Source organism: Salvia hispanica, chromosome 4 (assembly GCF_029641045.1).
Source record: "Salvia hispanica isolate PSC_SH4W2 chromosome 4, Shi_PSC_v1, whole genome shotgun sequence".
NCBI lineage: Eukaryota > Viridiplantae > Streptophyta > Magnoliopsida > Lamiales > Lamiaceae > Salvia > Salvia hispanica.
Genome location: NC_142695.1, coordinates 36,851,539 through 36,869,858, shown reverse-complemented (window position 1 = coordinate 36,869,858; position 18,320 = coordinate 36,851,539). Strand labels below are relative to the sequence as shown.

The 18,320-nt window shown below is 38.7% G+C and overlaps 2 protein-coding genes across 2 annotated transcripts; one reads left to right on the top strand and one right to left on the bottom strand.

Annotated features, from left to right (window-relative positions):
• The first annotated feature begins 45 nt into the window (after nucleotides 1-45).
• Nucleotides 46-3,007, top strand: LOC148928573 (protein FAR1-RELATED SEQUENCE 5-like). The gene is made up of 3 exons (XM_089056711.1): nucleotides 46-55; nucleotides 640-1,401; nucleotides 1,533-3,007. The coding sequence occupies exons 1-3, from the start codon at nucleotides 46-48 to the stop codon at nucleotides 3,005-3,007; spliced, it is 2,247 nt and encodes a 748-aa protein (XP_088912837.1).
• An 8,454-nt stretch (nucleotides 3,008-11,461) lies between these two features.
• Nucleotides 11,462-18,080, bottom strand: LOC125195657 (ubiquitin carboxyl-terminal hydrolase 23-like). Its single transcript, XM_048093800.2, has 10 exons — nucleotides 17,579-18,080; nucleotides 16,618-16,732; nucleotides 16,365-16,475; nucleotides 15,282-15,454; nucleotides 14,855-15,181; nucleotides 14,346-14,471; nucleotides 13,570-14,190; nucleotides 12,433-13,462; nucleotides 12,249-12,342; nucleotides 11,462-12,038 (listed from the first exon to the last, which is right to left on the bottom strand). The coding sequence occupies exons 1-10, from the start codon at nucleotides 17,858-17,860 to the stop codon at nucleotides 11,879-11,881; spliced, it is 3,039 nt and encodes a 1,012-aa protein (XP_047949757.1). The 5' UTR covers nucleotides 17,861-18,080; the 3' UTR covers nucleotides 11,462-11,878.
• Between the last annotated feature and the right edge of the window lie 240 nt (nucleotides 18,081-18,320).

Below are 18,320 nucleotides of genomic sequence, written 5' to 3'. Positions count from 1 at the left end.
TTGAAAAAGTTCCATCGTTTGTGATTTTTTTCTTATTCTCCAACAATGGAAGAAGGTAATTTAAGGTCTTCACATGTCTATTATGAATCTAAGTTCGTTCATCTCATTCATATTTTAGGAGTTTTGCGTTTAATCATTCGTAGGGTTTTGTTTATTTTCTGTCGTGTGTGAATGTATTGGGCGAGTTTAATATAATCTTCTAGGGTTTAGCAGTAATGGGTGGTCATGGTGTAGTATGTTGTTGAGCCGACGAGTTTCAGTTTTCTGTCTAGAGTTTAGTTATTTTCTCGGCTACTGTATGGTGTTTATCGACGTATGTAATGTACAAATATTAGACTGTAATGCACTATTTCTTATCAGTAATGTACGATTTATATCATGTAATGAAACCTAATTCACGAATGCTTGTTTTTTTTATCTGGTTTTGAGTTCGTTCATCTCGTTGACATTTTAGGAGTCGACGCGTTTCATTGTTTTGTCTAGGGTTTAGTTATTGTCTCGGCTACAGTGTGGTAATATTCGTCGTATGTAATGTTCAAATATTGTATTCTAATGCACTATGTTTAAGTTGTAATGTACGATTTGTATCATGTAATGATAATAATTTCTTATATGTTTTTTCTTTCGTTTTATGTACAGTGTTTGTTATACCTGAATGTTCTCCACAATTGAAGCCTGTGATTGGTCAGAAGTTCCAATCCCTAGATTTTGCGTTTGCGTTTTATGATGTGTATGCCCGCGCTGTTGGGTTTGATACGCGAAAACAAGGTATGAGGAAGGCGACGGATGGTGTTACTACTTGGTATTATGTGGTATGCAATAGGGAGGGCTGCAAGAGGTCAAACGAGGAAGACGATGTGAATGCACGCTCTGGTTTTACTCTTAAACGCAGGCGGCTTTCCAAGCGATGTGGTTGTAAAGCTTCTATATCCTTCAAGTACTTTTCCGAAGCAGGAATACCGGGATATATTATTCACGAGTTCAACGAGGTTCACAACCATTGTATGGTGGAGTCGGAGCATCAGCAGTTTATGACACTAAACCGGAAGTTGGATGACGTACATCACAAATTCATTCTTGACTGTTCCAAGGCTAATATAGTCCCCACCCTTACCTTTAAGGTGTTGAAGGAAATCCTCGATGGGTTTGATCTAGTCGGTTGCAATCTTGGGGATATCAGGAATACATCTCGCGACATCAAAGCATTCGCACACGGTTGTGACGTGCAGATGGTGTTGGACGACATGGCGAAGAAGAAGGAGTTGTCGGATGCCTTCACATATCACTACGAAGTTAATGCTGCTAACCAGTTGGTTGCCCTTTTTTGGTGTGATGGTTTGATGAAGATGAACTACCATATGTTTGGTGACATAGTGACGTTTGACTCCACCTACAACACAATCAGATATACATTATATTCTGTTTATTTGTACTTTACTGAGTGCATTATAAAGCCAAAAAGGTGCATTACAACTTTATCGTTATGCATTATTCTGAATTAATTATGCTAATGCTACATTCCTGTGTGCATCGTAGGTATTGCATGATCTTCACACCTTTCACGGGGAAGGACAATCATGGTAAACCCGTAACATTTGCTGATGGTTTGGTCTGCAACGAGAAAACAGGGGCATTTGCCTGGTTGTTCAAACATTTCGTCGAATGCATGGGTGTAGCCCCCAAAATGATTGTGACCGATCAAGACTTGGGCATGAGATCAGCTATTCAAGAGGTTCTTGTAGGAACTCGACACCGCTGGTGCATGTGGCATATAATGCACAAGTTGGCTTCCAAGGTTCCAGGCAGGTTGCTTAGGGACGAAGATTTCAAGAAGGAATTCAATGCATGCGTTTGGTCGGACTTGCTTGAACCCGATGAATTTGAAGAGGAGTGGAATGGAGTGATTGAGCGTTATGAGCTGGAAGACGTTGATTGGTTGAACACATTGTACGAGTATAGACAGATGTGGATACCGGCATACTTCAGAGATTTCCCACTTGGTTCGATGATTAGGACTACGTCCATATCAGAATCTGAAAACAGTTTCTACAAACATTTTATGAAGCCCCGAGCGAACCTTGCCGAATTATACTTGTATTTCAACAATGCTCTGGACTTTCAGCGGAATGCTAGAACAAAGCTGAACTACAACGATGCTACTTCCGTGCCCATACTGGCCACTAAGTTGGGTTTCGAGAAACATGCTGCGACGATTTACACAGACAGTATGTTCAGGAAGATACAAGAAGAAATTGTTGATGGGAATGACAGATGCCGTGTGCTTGGTTTTTCATCAACAGATACGATTGACACCTACAAGCTTGGGGATAGCCGACGGAATTCGTATTCCGTGACACACGACAAGACTGACGAATCATACTCGTGCGACTGCAAATTGTTCGGTAGGCAGGGCTATTTGTGTTGCCATATTTTTTTCCTATTCAGGAACAATGAAGTGTCAAAAATTCCAGAGATGTACTGCAACAACCGATGGATGAAGACTCCCTTAGCCAAGGTCGTACATGGACTTGATGTCTCTGTAGATACAATGTCCACCGTAGATACAAGGTCCACCATTGACGATAGGCAGACTGTTACCAATCAAGGAATATCCCTGTTCTACGGTTTTATTCGACGTTTTGAGAGTGACATTGAAGTGCTTCGTGGTTTCGTAAGTGGTTTGGAAGAACTTGGTAATTCTCTTCAAGCTGGAACTCCTCCAACCTCTGCGTTTGAAAAGAGGCGCATGATTGAAGAATTTTACGGAATGCCAAGGCCTGAAGTTGTAGAGGTCCATCCTCCAGATGTTGTAAAGACGAAGGGTCATGCTAGCAGCTCCTCGAGCCGACTGGTTTCAAAGAGAGAAAAGGCTATAAAGGAGGCAGCTAGACCTCTTAGACGTTGTAAGGCGTGTGATGAGTTGGGCCATCACGACTCTAGAAACTGTCCAATGCTTAAAGAGATGGAGAAGGAGAAAGCGCTCAGTAAAGGCAAGCGGAAAGCTTGATGTGTTTTGTAACGAATAAAATACTTTTTTCGCCTCGGTTCTGTTCTTATTATTTGTAGCGATGTCGTCAATTTTTTCGTAACAACTCTGTGGACTTGCGATGTTTACTGTTCGTTATCGACTTACAACCTTGCATTAATAAGGATATTATGTGCATCACTCCCTCAATTCATTGCATTAGTTGATTTTCTTGGTTTTGTGCATAATCGCAGTTATAGGCTTGCATTAGTGAGGATGTTCTATGCATCACTCTGTCGTTTTGTTCCATTAGTCGAGTTCGTTGATAATGTGCATTCATGATAGATATCCTTGCATTAATTTGTATGTTCTATGCATTACTCCGTTTTTGTGCGTTATCGTTTTTTATACTTGCATTAAACACGCCATATTGCGCAGCACTCTCGTTTATTTATTCCATTACTCCATTAATCTGTTAATATGCATTATCGTTTCATAGCATTACATTAATAGTGCTATGTTGTGCATTACTCTCGGTTATTTCATCCATTGCTGATTAAGTTAATCCTATATCACTGCACTACATCACACAATAGTACCAAAATATGCATCAGTTATCAAAACAAGTGTATGGTTCAAAGCATTCGTCATTTGACCAAATCAAAATAAGTTACCCCAAACTATCTGTCTTCAACTTAAAATCCACATCGTTTCTAATCAGTACTCTTGCAATCAATCCAGCCCAAACTCGTCGACCCACTTATCGAAATTGAACTTTGGCGGCTTCTCTTTCCAGAACTTGGCGGCATAAGAGATGTTGGTGTCGCGCTCAGAATTGTGTGTAGAAGACAGCAGTGCGTTTGCTACCTTCATTCTGTACATTTCCAGATTTTTTGTCCCTTTGCCGGTGAATCCACACTGCCAATCTTTGTCCTTTCCGCCGAAATAAGTCTCCATGTGTCGCATGATGTACACCGCCGTCTCCACAGATGGGTCGTTTCTCCTCCAAGTCATAGCCACCACATGTGTCTTACATTTTCGGACCTCGGCTGCCTTTTGATTAGCTTTCAACTTCACCAGCGCTTCTGCGAAAAATTGTTTCTGCAACAAATTCCCACAAAAAAATGCATTAGAAACACAAATAATGCACAGTTATCCGAATGTAATGCAACTTAATGGAATACTCTCAAACACGCACCAGAAGGGAGGGTGTTTTCCCATATTTTGCCTTGAAAGATTTGTGGGAGTCAGCCAATGTGTGGTCGATGATGTTCATGTTGCCATCCGGCAGATCAAAACACACCACATACTGATGTGTAGAACCCCAAACCGGGAAGAAAAACTGTACAAATGAAATTAGGTTAACGTATGTACATCAGATGGCTTAAGTGTAATAGAATTCACCATGTCAAATTTCTCCCATCTGAAGATTCCCATTCCAAGTACATCATCGAACAACCGAGTCCAGAATGTCTCCCTCAACTGGTCCTCTGACCATTCAGCCGGGGTATCAATCACGGTGTGTCTCTACAGTGTAATGTGGTAAACAAGTTAATTATTTATAATTGCAATACTGAATAGCAACTAGGGGACAAGGTATTTCACTAACGCATGGTTTTGTCGAGAAGAAGACCCTAGCAACTGTTTCGGGAGCTTTGAGCTTCTCCATGTTATTCAAGTGGGCGCTCCAAGTGTCTACAATGCTGGGCTCACGCGCTTGAACGGCGCCAGCGACAAGAATTCAAGCTGCATTGTCTTGATACAGTCGTCTACGTAGACAACCGTCTCCCTGCACAATAATAAAGTGTGCATAAGTTACCCATTTCACACGAAATAGTCGAGCAAAACTAAAAAACTTACTTATTCACTTCGGCTGTGCTCAGCACCCAATAGTATAGCGACTTGTCCGGATAGTTTGGCTTTGCCGTTAGTGTAATCGCCCGGTTGTGGAATGGAGAACGGGCAGCCAGACTGGCTGTCTTGAAACGGGATGATGCCAGCTTCCCGGGATCCTGCAATAATAGGTGACAGGGTTAATACAGTTCATCCGCAAACCCACTTTTAAAATACAACATACCTCAAAATCACCATCTGGAGTGTCCAAGCCCGACACAGCAACACCCTTTCCCTTTCCAGCCACAACCTGTGGAGCAACACCCTTTCCCTTTCCGCCACCCACCTTTCCAGCAGCCTCATTTCCAGCAAGAACTTCAGGTTCTTTTGGTTTTTCCCCCACACCAATCTCAATACCCTTTGCAGCATTTAATGCATAATAAGTATTGTATACTTCAACAAAAAACCTAAATAATGCGCACTAACAACACCTTGTAATGCATTATACACACCATGTTGTTATGGTTAATACAGCCTATATAATGCAACCAATGAATACTTTTAATGAATCAACAGTTGAATTCAATGCACGCAACCTGTCAAATAATGCACAACATTATTATTATAATATTTTATTAAAGGAATTACTTTTGTATTGGCAGCCCGTTTTCCCTTCAACTCCTTACGACCTACAGCCTTATCAGATGGAATCTCACTGCGTTCCAGGATTTGTTTTCCCTTCGCCTTCTTTGTTTTGCCTTTATCTCCGCAGCCTCCTTCACTATCACCTCTAGCCTCATCCTGCTGTAAACAATGGAATCACAGTTAGGTATTTTGTAACATGAAGGATTAGTACACATTCAATGATGTAATTTTCTTACCCCATGGCTGATTTCAACACCACCTGCGGTTGTCCCAAATGCCGCTCCAGATCCAACATCCAAATTAGGCTTGTCTCCTGACAAAAGTAAATAATGCGTGAATTATGATTTAATAAAGCAAAAACCTCTGTTTACAAGGCGTTGTAAACTTTACAAAAAACAACAACACCATCATGCTCACCTCCAACACCATCAGCTCCGGTCTCCTCGGCATTAGTGTTTTCCTCTTCCCTAGAAGAACCCTCTGCCCGTTGTTCTTTCTGCGTAGCAAAAGGGTCCGGAAAATCAAATCCATCCAAGACGAACGATGGCCTATCAAATCCCCGGCTTATTGTTTTCTTTTTGTCGTATGGCTGCATCATCTTCTCCATTTCAGCAATCCACTCGGGACTGTATTCTTCCTCGTCTTCCCTCGCTTGTGTTAGTGTCGTCATGATGTCCTCATCTTCCACAGGCTTTTCATCTTCCATCTCTAACAACTTCAACCCAATCTGACTCCCCAATCGGAAGCACCCATCTTCAAGCAGTTCAATAGGTATCTGCTTAAAATCGTCGACCCACCTCGAAATGGCGTGTCCCATCAAAGAACTCGAAGCGACAAAACGATCTCTGAGTCTCTTCGCCTTGTTCCTGCTGGGGGTTCCACTCACTCCCCTTTCCATAGCGTCCAGCCTCCTTGCTTCCTCGTCGATAAGATACTGATGTTTGTCAATGCGGCCCTCTAACCTCCCCGTTCCGAACTGATCAAGCTCTGCATCTTCCCTTTGCTTAAGGGTCTCCGCTGTCCAACCTTTTATTGTGGGCCAAGCACGCTCGACTCGCCTCCGTATGTGAACCACACGGTCCACGTACGCACACTGACACAAAAACAATTCACAGTAAAGGCTATTTTAATGCAACATATTGGGTTCATTAATGCAGCAAAAAGTAATGCATGTACTGTAACATATAATGCAATGCCACAATTACCTACCAAAAGAAAATGGATTGGCCCGGTGAAGTATGCAGTATCCCCCTTGTCCCAGCCCGGATAAGTGACTTCCAGCACGGATAAGACGTAACCGCACCAATTCATGTCACTGATAGCCTCCACATCGTCGATAAAGTGTAGTATTTTTGGCTTGCAATTGCCATCTGACGGAGTCTCCATCAAGGCATTCTCAAGTAAGAACATGAATAGACGCTTGAAGACCGGACCACCATCAGTTTCTTCTGTAATCATATTTGCAACATCTGTCGCGTTCAGCTTGTACCGAGACTTTTTACACCGCGCAGCAACCATATCGTTGAACTCGAAGTTTGATTGATATTCTTCTTTGCGTGCAATCTGAATCCGCCCTCTCGGGAAGCCCAATGTAAGGTGGACATCCTCCTCATCTAGTGTTAGGCGGTCGCCACCAGATAATGGAATCTCACACCGAGCCAGATTTAACGACTTCAACACCCGGTAAGCTAGGTAACCTGGGTACTCCCTGATGTTGAACTCTAGGACAGCGCCGAATCCCAGTTCGATCACAGCTTCCTTCTGACGGGGAGTCAGGTTTTGTATACACGATATGAACTCGGTTGGGTTTTGACGACAGTAAAGGTGGTCGGCTTTCTTCCCCCTGGGTTTCTTTTTCTCCAATTCTTCATTGCGTGAACTTGTTGCAGCCTCTTCCTCGGCTAACCTTTTCCGCAGTTTCTCAGCTAATCCTATGGGAATAACATCCTCTACGGCTTGGTCAAACTCAGTCCGACGGTGCTTGGAACCTGCCCAAAACAGGTGAAAAGATGTTTTGGATCAAACAATCTATACGTTGAAGTAAGTAATGCACGCCATGTATTTGTCAATGCACAGAAATGAAGCTGTAATTCACAAAACACAAACATTCCAGCATATGATTTGCTAAAGGGATGGATCCCACAAATTCATGCCAAGCTGCCACATAACAAAATAGCCAAAATACCCTATGCGATTAAGTAAGTAATGCATGTCATCTTTTTACCAATGCACAGAACTGAAGCTATAATGCATAAACCCAAGCATTCCAATGCAAAAGGGATGCATCCAACAACTACATGCCACATTACCACAGAACATAAATTGCATCTACTCTATGCGTTTAAGTAAGTATTGCAAGCCTTTTATTTTGTAATGGACAGAACTCAAGATGTAATGCACAAACATGAATAATAATCCACAAAAATGATGGAATGATGCATAACCTTCATTCTGTTCTGGCTGGCTTTTGTAAAGGCGTTGTCTTTTAGTCATTGTATATCTGCGCGACGATAGGGAAAAATCGGTGAGTTTTCACCCTTAACTCCGTGCGGTTTCACCCAAAAAATGCTGAAAAATGTACAAAAATGCCCGAAAAAACAAGAATACAATAAATGGAATGCTCACAATACCAACGTCTCCAACAAAACAACAACGTCTTTTTTGCATTACACCTACGGCAAAACCCAGATCCAAAGCAGAGAAGTAATTGTTATATCAAAGATGAACAAAACCCTATCCTTACCAACCGCAATTTCAACTTTCCCAACAAGATCGAGCCAAAGAATTTTGTGCATTATTTCGTTTATAAACTAAGAATCGATGTTTCAGAGTGTTTGTGACTTCAATCGATGTTTAGGGCTGTTTGTGCCTACCAAACAAAAAAAAACAGAACCAAACCTCGATTTTGGGAGGAGATGTTTCGACTTCCGACGACGAAGAGCGCGTAGTGATTTCAAGTAGGGAATCGTCCAGCGACGTAGATTCCACGGCGGGAATGGTGCACCAACGGAGCGTTCGAGGCGGCCGGCGTTCGTAGAACTTGATTCTAATTCACCGATCGGCGGCTAGGGTTTTGTGGATTTAGGAGAGAATATTTCAGAAATAGTGTTGATGGGATGGAGTGAGACAGAAGGGAGTTGAGAGGTCGATGAAAATGCCGCGTTAATTTCGGACTTGCCGTTTTGAAACCGATTATGTATTATGTTGTTTTACTTCTTTACCCTTTTAATGCACGAAAATGGACAAATAATGCAATACGGGATCAGATTGTCACTTTTAATCTACTCCATCCATTCCATCAATCTAATGGTTGATATTAAGAAGAGGAAAGACACTTAGGGGGTAATAGGACCTTAATGCTCCCCTATATATATATATATATAGATAGATAATTAGTTGGTCACTATTTTCCATAAATAGAAATATTCATATTTTTATGGTACTGTTGGAAATGCTAATATCTTTATGGGATGGAGGGACTAGATTTTTTAATTTAATTGCTTATTGCATTTTGGCATTGTTCTCTTACAAATAATACTCTCCAGTCCCAACTACATTGTGTGAAATAAGTTAAATAAAGATAAACTAAAATATAATAAAGAATAAAGTAGGAGAGATAAGAGAAAGTAAAGTAAAAGAAGAAATAAAGTAAGAGTGATTAAATATTTTGTTTTAAGCTAAAAAAAATGACTTAACTTAGTTGAGACATACGTTACTAAAAAGTAATATGACTCAAGTCAACTTAGTTACGACAAAGAAACTATAGTATTTTTGTGATAATTATAACTTGCTTACGTGAACCTGTGTTGCATATTTATACCTTAAAAATCACAACAAGTATTTATTGTCGTTGGTGGGGAAGCTTTACTTTTTTAAGTTTTATTTACATAATTTATTATTGTTTTTTTATAAAAAATAATAATTTTTCTTCTTTTTAATTTTTTTTTTAGTTTTAGTCTTTTCTCTCAACATAATACCGTTATCTATTTTCATTTTGCATACATCTCTATTTTAGCAAGATATGATATTTATGTGGACAGCGCTTTATCAATGGTGATCAACGATTAACTATAGCTAAAACCACTACTTGTGGGATCTCTACTACTAGTACACTTCTGGACACACTTTTTCTAGGTGTTTATCCTAGAGTTGTCGAGGTTCTCACTTCAGGTAGAAAGGTGTGATCATCATGTGAGCCATCCCTTTCTTGCATTCCATATTCTAGAAATGATTCCTTCCTTGAACGGCATGACATTTCATGTAGTTTTATTTTGTGTTAAGTGGAAAGAATAAAATGCGAGAATGAATAAAGTAGAAATAAAGATATTTTTATTTTTGGTAATGAGTAACCTTAAATGGAACAAATCACAAATAAAAGTTGGTCATCTTCAATAGAGCGGAGTTTGCTTGCAAAGTTTAGTTTAGGCACTAGTTCCAAAGGTATGCCTAAATTTGGTCCTTTTGACAAAAAAAATCAACCTAGAAGTATTGAGTTAGAGAGACTTTCATCTGGGGGTTTGGATACCATGTTGTGCATTCAGACGAGTGTTGTTACAACATTAATATTTAGAGTGAACTACATAAATGGTACCTGATTTTTCACTTTCGCACATAAATAACACCTGATCTTTATTTTATATCGTTTTTGGTACCTTGTGACAAAAATAACCCCAGGTACCAAACATGTAATTTTTTTGTAGAGGATATTTTTGGAAATGTCAATTAAAGAGTACAAAATATGTGATTATTTTTTCTTCCTTTCTTATTTCTTTTTTAGTTTCTTCTTAATTTTTTTTTCTTCATTTTCTTCTTTTTTTTAGTATTTTATCTTTCTTTCTTCTCTCTTTTTTTCTCCTTAGTTTATATTTCTTCCTCTTTCTTTTTTCTTTTATCTTCTTTTTCTTCTTTCCTTTTAGTTTTTTATACATACATCAATTGCATTCATAATATAAATCAAGAACAAAATGTCTAATTAAATTAATTATTTAAAATAATTAAATCAATTGAATATTTTTTATTAAATTACTTTATACTCATTTTAAGATTGAAACACCTAACTAAAAATATTCAACTCTTTATATCATTATGAATACAATTCACAATTATTATTACATAATATTATATGATTCACAATTTATATAATTATACTATATTTATTTATTAATTACTAGTTTTTAGTATTATAATAATAATATTTTTATAATAATTAAATATAATTATAACTATAATTGTAATTAACTATATTTGAATGATATTAAAATAAATTAATTATTAATTTATAACATCAAAATAATAATATTAATATTGATTAATAGTAATTGTATAAAGAGTGAGGAGAATGAGAGAAGATATTACAATATCACTTTTGGTACTAATTTTATGTATATCTAAAATATCCTTTATGACATAAATGAGAAAATGTACTCCCTCCATCCCAAAAAAAGTTGCGTCGTATTCCTTTTTAGTCCGTCCCAACAAAGTTGAGTTATTTCCTTTTTTAACAAAAGACAAAACATCTAATCACTTTTTTTATTTCATCATTTACTTTACTCTCTCTTATATTTCCTACTTTTTTCATTTCTCCTATTTATTTAATATAAATTCTTAACCTCCGTGCCCAAAAGTTTTGTCTCAAGTTTTACGAGATAGAGGGAATTTTTGTTTAGAGGGCATTTTAGAAAGAAAATTGCATCAGGTACCAAAAATGTGATTTATAGGTACCAAAAGCAATATAAAATAAAGTTCAGGTACCATTTATGTGCAAAAGTGAAAGATCATGTGTCATTTATGTTGTTCACTCTAATATTTATCAATATACTAGTAGTGTGTATGTAACATCCCTGTTATGGCTGAATGCACCGCAGGAGATCCAAACCGTCCGGATAGGTCTCGAACTGAGGTTAGGCAAAATACAATATTTGAACATATAGTAGTTCTGAGTCAAGTGAATCAATATCAGAATCCAAATTGGACTATTGGACTTTTCTTTAGCTAAACTATATACTAGTATTTGTTCGGTAATTTGAAGTGCAGCGTTTGGAGATAAATCAATTCATGCAATTGTATCTTTGTACAAAGATGGACAGTTTGACAGTTTGAGGGAGTCAGTTGAACATTATGCAATTGTAAGGACACGGCTTATACAATTTCACTCTCTCACCCTCACCCTAACCCTCACCCTCACCTATATACCCTACCTACCCTCCTTCCAGCTTCTTCTCAAAATGAAGCTGAAAGCAGGAAATGAATACATCACCAGAAGTTCGTTCTTATGAATAGAAAACAAGGAAAAATTGCAGAATTCTGGTCTTTGGAAGCCTTGTGACACCACCTCAACAGCAAAAATCACGATAGCTGCATTAGGACTACACAGTAAATGTAAGCTTATCTTCCATGGAATGTCAAGACATCCCCGCCTCCCTCTCCCAATTATCATCATATCCTAAATGGCTGGTTCCCATCTCTGGATCTCTCCAGCTTCGATCTCTTTGTTTTCAATCTTTTGTCTGCAATTTCTTGGAACAAATTTGGTCCATCAAAGCTAACAGCAGGAACCCTTATCTTCTTTCTCTTTCCTCTGTCATACTCCTCATCCCTGTCAATGAGGGATGTTGCAACCATTACATAAGTGTGCTTAAGAACTGAATAAACTTCATCTTCCATGGAAGATGCTAAAATGGTTGTCATATTTATAAGGAAAATTTATTGTATTGAAGCGATGGGCAGGCTTAAACAAGAATTTCAAGATGATCTAACAGTTGATCTTTTGTCTACAAAAGCTCTCGGTAAGTGTGAGATTGCTTACCATTCATCCCCAATATAACCGATCTGCACAGTCCCAGGTGCTCTTGTTTTAGATTTAGTAGATAGTGCAGCACCATTATTGTTCCAGCGACCAACTGCAATCAGGCTCACAGACTTAAGAAAACAAATGAAAATAAATAGAGATTATTGTTAGTTCGTAAAAAATCACAAAAACTGTTCTTTACCGGTTGTCTCATCTAAGCCCCTGGTAAGCATGTTCATGATATCATTTTGCCTCAATTCTCTTTGGTGCTCTTGAGATATCCCAGTTCCTTGAGCAGTAGAGTGCCTTGTATCAAGCTGCTTTCCAGCAGAAACTGTGAATCCATCGAGAAGAATTCTCTCTCTGAAATCCTTATCAATAGCAGCACTTAATATGCTACTATCACTAATAGTGTTTTGTATGCTTGGGTTGTGGTTTTGCCCATCTGAAACACGTTTGCCTTTTTTTGTACGAGAGCAGGTAGATTGGTCAACAGCAGGAGGAATTGCTTCTACTGACGCAGGTTGCCCCACCTTTGATGGTAAGGCATTCTCAATCAAGATAACCTTCAGACCAGGAGACTTCTTCAGTATAGAACTATGCGTTTTCTTCAGTTTCTTCTTGTGCTTCTTGTGCTTTTTATTTTTTAAGCAGAGGCCCACACCTAATACAATGTTTGAGCTGAGTGATGTGGCAACTGCCTGATACTTCATGAGCTTCCATTTTACTTTAAGATCCTGGCTTTTCTTCTTAGTTATCCTGAGTCTGACAGGCTCTGTGGTGGCTGAAGGTAAGTTTGATAACTTGGATTGCACATCCATTCTTTGCCCATTTGCAACAGTTACATCAGTAGTTGGACCAACAGCCTTCATTGTGGAAGCTTCAATGCAAGAGGAGACAGGCTCTGTGGTGGCTGCAGGTAAGTTTGATAACTTGGACTGCACATCCAGTCTTTGCCCATTTTCAACAGTTGCATCAGTATTTGGACCATCAGCCTTCATGGTGGAAGCTTCAATACAATAGGAGCCAGGTTCTGTGGTGGCTGCGGGTAAGTTTGATACCTTGGACTGCACATCCAGTCTTTGCCCATTTTCAACAGTTATATCAGTATTTGGACCTACGGCCTTCATGGAGGAAGCATCAATGCAAGAAGAGACAGGTGCCCGCCCATCACAAATGTTTTTCTCTGGTTCGTCATTTGCTCCCATGGGCAAACTTTTGGTGCTAGCATTCTGAGTGGATGAAAAGAAGCAATGAGAGAAAGCAAAAAATGCAAAAAGAAACTGTATTTATTTAAAATAATGCCATTAGCCTAACAGACTATATACGAGCAAAATACCGTTTCAGAAACGGGGGCATCCATTTTGCATTGATCTCCAGATAATCTGCTGAGCACAGCGCTGTCCAGTGCCTTCTGAGCTGATTCGCTAGGTTTTACCTTGTTGTTATCCTTGCAGTCTGCCGGCATGGCAACAGATAATACAATAGAACTTGTACTATGCTCTTCTACAACACTCAAGATGTTGTGGCAGGTTGCAACATAACCTCCACTTGAAGCATCACCAGAACCATTAACGCTTGAATTTAATTCCACTGGAGAATCTTCCTTCAGCTGAGACTTTGTTGGTGGCTTCATTGATGCACACTTGGCATTTATCGCAAGGTCTAAAGGCTCCACTGTCAACTTGCCATTAGGTAGATCTGTCGCTGGTGCTATCCTCCCGGATAAAGCTGACGAGCCATTTAACTCTCTCTCATTTGAGCCAATTTGGATTTTCTCTTTCAATTCCATGTTCAAATTTGAATATGCTACATTTCCAATAGCATTCATCACCATGTTATCTTTATCTTGCTGAAAGGTATTAACATGATTCTTTCTACCAATGTCTTTCCTATCACGAACATAGAAAAGCATATAGGCCTTCTGTTCCAGAACTTTCCTCTCATTAACTTGGACAACCTATTAAATGTCAGAATGATGGTACCCGGAATTAAGTCTCAACCCACAACTGAAATAAGATTGCAAATAGAAATGGAAGAGGGGCACAGGCATTTTAACTGAAGAACTTACTAGAATTGCTAAAAATCCCCACATCAACAGCCATCTTCTCATACCTGATTGTCATCAAGGGAATACCACATGCCACTTGATGTGCGAACAAAGCAGTAATAATGGCCAGAATGAGTGCTCCAACCATAATGAACAAGAACTCCATACAGAGTGTATTTTAGATCCCCATCCTGAAGTTGTTACATAAAAAAAACATAATATCAGAATGCATGCACATAGAACAGGATGTCCAGGGTGGCAAGTTACACCAGTGGTAATCTCAAAAGAACTATTTTAAAAAGATTTGCCCTAGATCACAAATCTTGTGAGAAAATATGACGAAAATAACAAATTGAAGGAATTTAATAGAGAACAAACATAATTGGAGAGGGGAGAGGTGAGTAACGCGGACAGCAATGAATAAACAGCTATATAGAACTGAGGCACTACAAGGAAGAAAAGACCCAGACAGGAGGATGAGCAGGAACACGGTAATAGGAGCAATAGATGAACAAAAAGATTAAGATATCAAATTGGCGGAGAACATCATAAAAAAAATAAGAGTAGAACTTACATAGGGGTCAGAGACGAAAGGTTTTAAGTCCAAGGTAGGTTCAAAAGCAACTCTTTTATCAACTTTTTGGCCAGGAGCATATGAACTAAAACGCTTCAGGTGAACAGCAAGTACTTGGGGTGCCTTTTGAACTGTTAGTTGCTTGGAAGCCTTTACTTTCTCCTTACATTGATCACACTGATATTCCCTAGCACCTCCATCTAACAGTTCTCTGCTGGTGAAATGATCAAGTGCTTTATACAATGAGTCTGATTTATGTATTTCTAGACTTAGATCCAAGAATGGATCAAATTTGTTTGAGCAGTGGGAGCACTGCATGCATTTCACCTGGGAAATGACAACGTATTAGCACAGAAGCGAAAACAAAAAAGACTGAGAGCCTCAACTTCAGTACAACAAGAAAATAATGCATCAGCCACAAAAGTACCTGACTACGCAATTGGCCACCAAATATCTTGTGGACTAAGCTTTTCTCATACGCACTAGGAGATTCACTTGGCACTCCAGAGGGTAAGCAGCACCTGTGCATTGATTCAAGCAAATTCACCATATACTCATGGGCATCTTCTTGCCTGGCGTTTCGAAAACTCCGAGATATGCCTAATATTTTTATTAAGGACTCAAACTTAAGAAGGAAAGAGGCAACAATGTGTATGGTTATGATACAGATATGCCTATAGGATATGCATACTTAGTTAAGTTTAGTTAGGATTTATTATTATTATTTAAATTAAGTTTGTTAGGATTTATTAATTAGGATTAGGTTACTATTTAAATTAGGATTAGATTTGTTGCTATATTTTCTCACTTGTAAGCCTATAAATATCAAGTCTCCACAACGATAAAATCATCTTTGGAGAGATCAATATTTGGGCGGTTTTTACCGTGGCCTCCTGCATGAGGATTGGCCTCATTCGTGAGGATTATTTTCTTTGTATTCCGTCAGTTCGATTAATTCCAGTTGTGTCAGAAACCAGTTTCTATAGTTTCTGTTCTTTAAATCTTAGAGATTTGTTCTTGTTCGTCAGACTCTAGCCTTTACTCCTATCAGGTTATGCGATGCTAGGAGACTCTAAACGACTACTTTCACATTAAATACTTTAAGAATATGAAGTGAGCAACATCATCAGTAGGACCTGGCAAAAGTTTTTAAAAATGATATGCCTATACATGTATGCTAGATTATAGGGTCATGAACTTATTGGAGTAGGCTAACAGAGGGAGATAAGTTGTAGTACAGTAGAGCAAAGAAGCAAACGTATGTGCTTAACTTGGATCAGTAACAGAGAGAAGCCAGTACAGCATCCTTCATGGTCAAAAAGCAAATTAAACAATCAATGAATTTTCATTAGATAAGTTTTAGAATAATAGTAATAACATTGGTAAGCATATAATTAGTGAACAGAGAATTTACGGAGACAGAATAGATTCATAGCAAGGGTTGGTAGAGTGATTGCAACTTTCAATCTGAATCGAATGCAATGCAAAGCACATCTCATTGATAGGATACATCTTAAGTTCGAAACAAGATCCTTGGGCTCTAGAATTCTCCCACTTGACTGCAGAGCTCGGCTAACATGTTTCTGGATAGCACACAACGCACAGAACCCCGCAGTACGACCTTCATAAATTATAGAAGGTCAGAATAAACAAATACGAGTATTAGAAAATGAGTTACAAAAAATATCTGCCCGGTCATTTTTTTCAGATAGGATTATAGGAAACTAATGTGATAGATAATTGATAAAATGAGGAAGACTCACAAGAATTTTGATGCTTCCCACTTTGAAGATAGGCGGCTAATGGTGCAGTATAGGTCAGACATTGCAGTACTGAATTAAGGAAACAAGTGTTTCCGAGGTTACGCAAACCTGCACCCTGAAATTGAAGTTTGAACCTTTTACATGCTATGTGAATCCATAAAGAAGAATTCAAAACTGTAGATCACAATAGATAGGACTCAAAGTGCAGTAAATAACAAAACCCCTAACAGCCTCATCAATAGACAAGTGAAACTAGGTAGGTGAAGCAGGGACCTCGTTCCTTTTATTACTTTTTGGACTTAAGCTCCTCCTTTAGGAACTTAATTTTAATCATTACATTTTAGAGGGGCAGTCATGTTTAGGAGAATTTTTAATCAGAGCCGGTAGGAGCATTACTACAGATGTCAAGGGACAGCCTTTGAAAGTCATCAGAAATTTAAAGAAGCAAAATGGGAGCCCATGATATAAGTGCATTAGGGTTGGCAATGGCATTCTCCCACTCCCTGAAAAGTGAAGCCGGTAGGAGCATTACTACGCATGACTGCTGGTCTGCTACATTACAGGAAGAATCCATTTAAAGTAACCTTTGAAGCATTGCTCATTTTATACTTTCAGCAATGATCTGAAGATAAAATGCATTCTTAAAAGAAAATAACCAGAAGCAGACACAAGCATGGTGTGCTGGGAGGAAAAGTTGCAGTCGATTCCATGCAACAATGAAAAGATAAATTCAGGGCAAACATAGCAGATTGGTGACATGTACAATTTCCTTTCTCCAATTGGTACCAAATTATGAACTTTCCACTCACGTGAAACAAGAACTACTGTAATTAGGTTTCTATCTTATGAAAATTCTTCTAAAATTTTAAATATCACTATAAACCACATTGCACAATATAGACAACCAGAAAATTTTAAATAGCGAGTATAAATATTTGAAGCACATTATTAAGAAACTCACAATTCTGCGGAACGTAATCTCGAAACTGAGCTCAGGATCCAACCCAGCCTCAGAAAATTCCGATGATTTTTCGGTTATCTTTTCCAAACCGCAAGACTTGAGCCCTCCGGATGTAGGGTTCAGCGTCACCAGCTTAAAATCACTGCAGCTTTCGTTTCCAAACCCATTGTAATGCTTCCTCGCCTGATGGAAATCAATACTCCTATGAAACAGCGCTGAGTCGGATTCCGGTTCGTGGGGGGCCGCCCCGTTCGACCTGATCATCGTCTCCGTCGCCGTCATATATAAATCCAAAACCCCTCCCTCTCTCTGACGAACACAGCTCAAAAAAAAATCTAAAATCTAAAAAGTTACAATCTGTTTTGATCAAAAGCACCTAAAAAAATAAAAATAAAATTATGTGATTGGATTTAAATTTCATGCGAAACAATGAGAGATATTGAGAAAAACGTCGGCGTCGACTTATAAAGTTATAAACCCTACATACTAGCGGAGTAGATGGTGTGGTGTAACTTAATTGAGCATATATATATATACTACTTCTACTAAGGGCTTGATTGGTAGCTCTTAAAAAGTGTGAAAAAGTCAAAAAAGGTACTGTTCATCATTCTTCTACAATGTTTGGTAGCTCATTCCATTATCGGCCGGTCCAGTAGAAAATGGTCGGGTTTCCGGGTTTCCAGGGAAGTGAGATAATTTTTTGAGTTTGAGTGAAAACACTATCACGGGAATTTTGTGATAT

What these genes read in the sequence shown, in the direction of transcription:
- LOC125195657 (XM_048093800.2), bottom strand. Translation starts at nt 17,860, where the DNA reads ATGACGGCGACGGAGACGATGATCAGGTCGAACGGGGCGGCCCCCCAC. An exon ending in AGATTACGTTCCGCAGAATT is followed by an intron (nt 16,733 to 17,578) that starts GTGAGTTTCTTA and finishes CTTCAATTTCAG; the next exon opens with GGTGCAGGTTTGCGTAACCT. An exon ending in GGTTATATTGGGGATGAATG is followed by an intron (nt 12,039 to 12,248) that starts GTAAGCAATCTC and finishes CCTCATTGACAG; the next exon opens with GGATGAGGAGTATGACAGAG.
- LOC148928573 (XM_089056711.1), top strand. An exon ending in TGACTCCACCTACAACACAA is followed by an intron (nt 1,402 to 1,532) that starts TCAGATATACAT and finishes CCTGTGTGCATC; the next exon opens with GTAGGTATTGCATGATCTTC.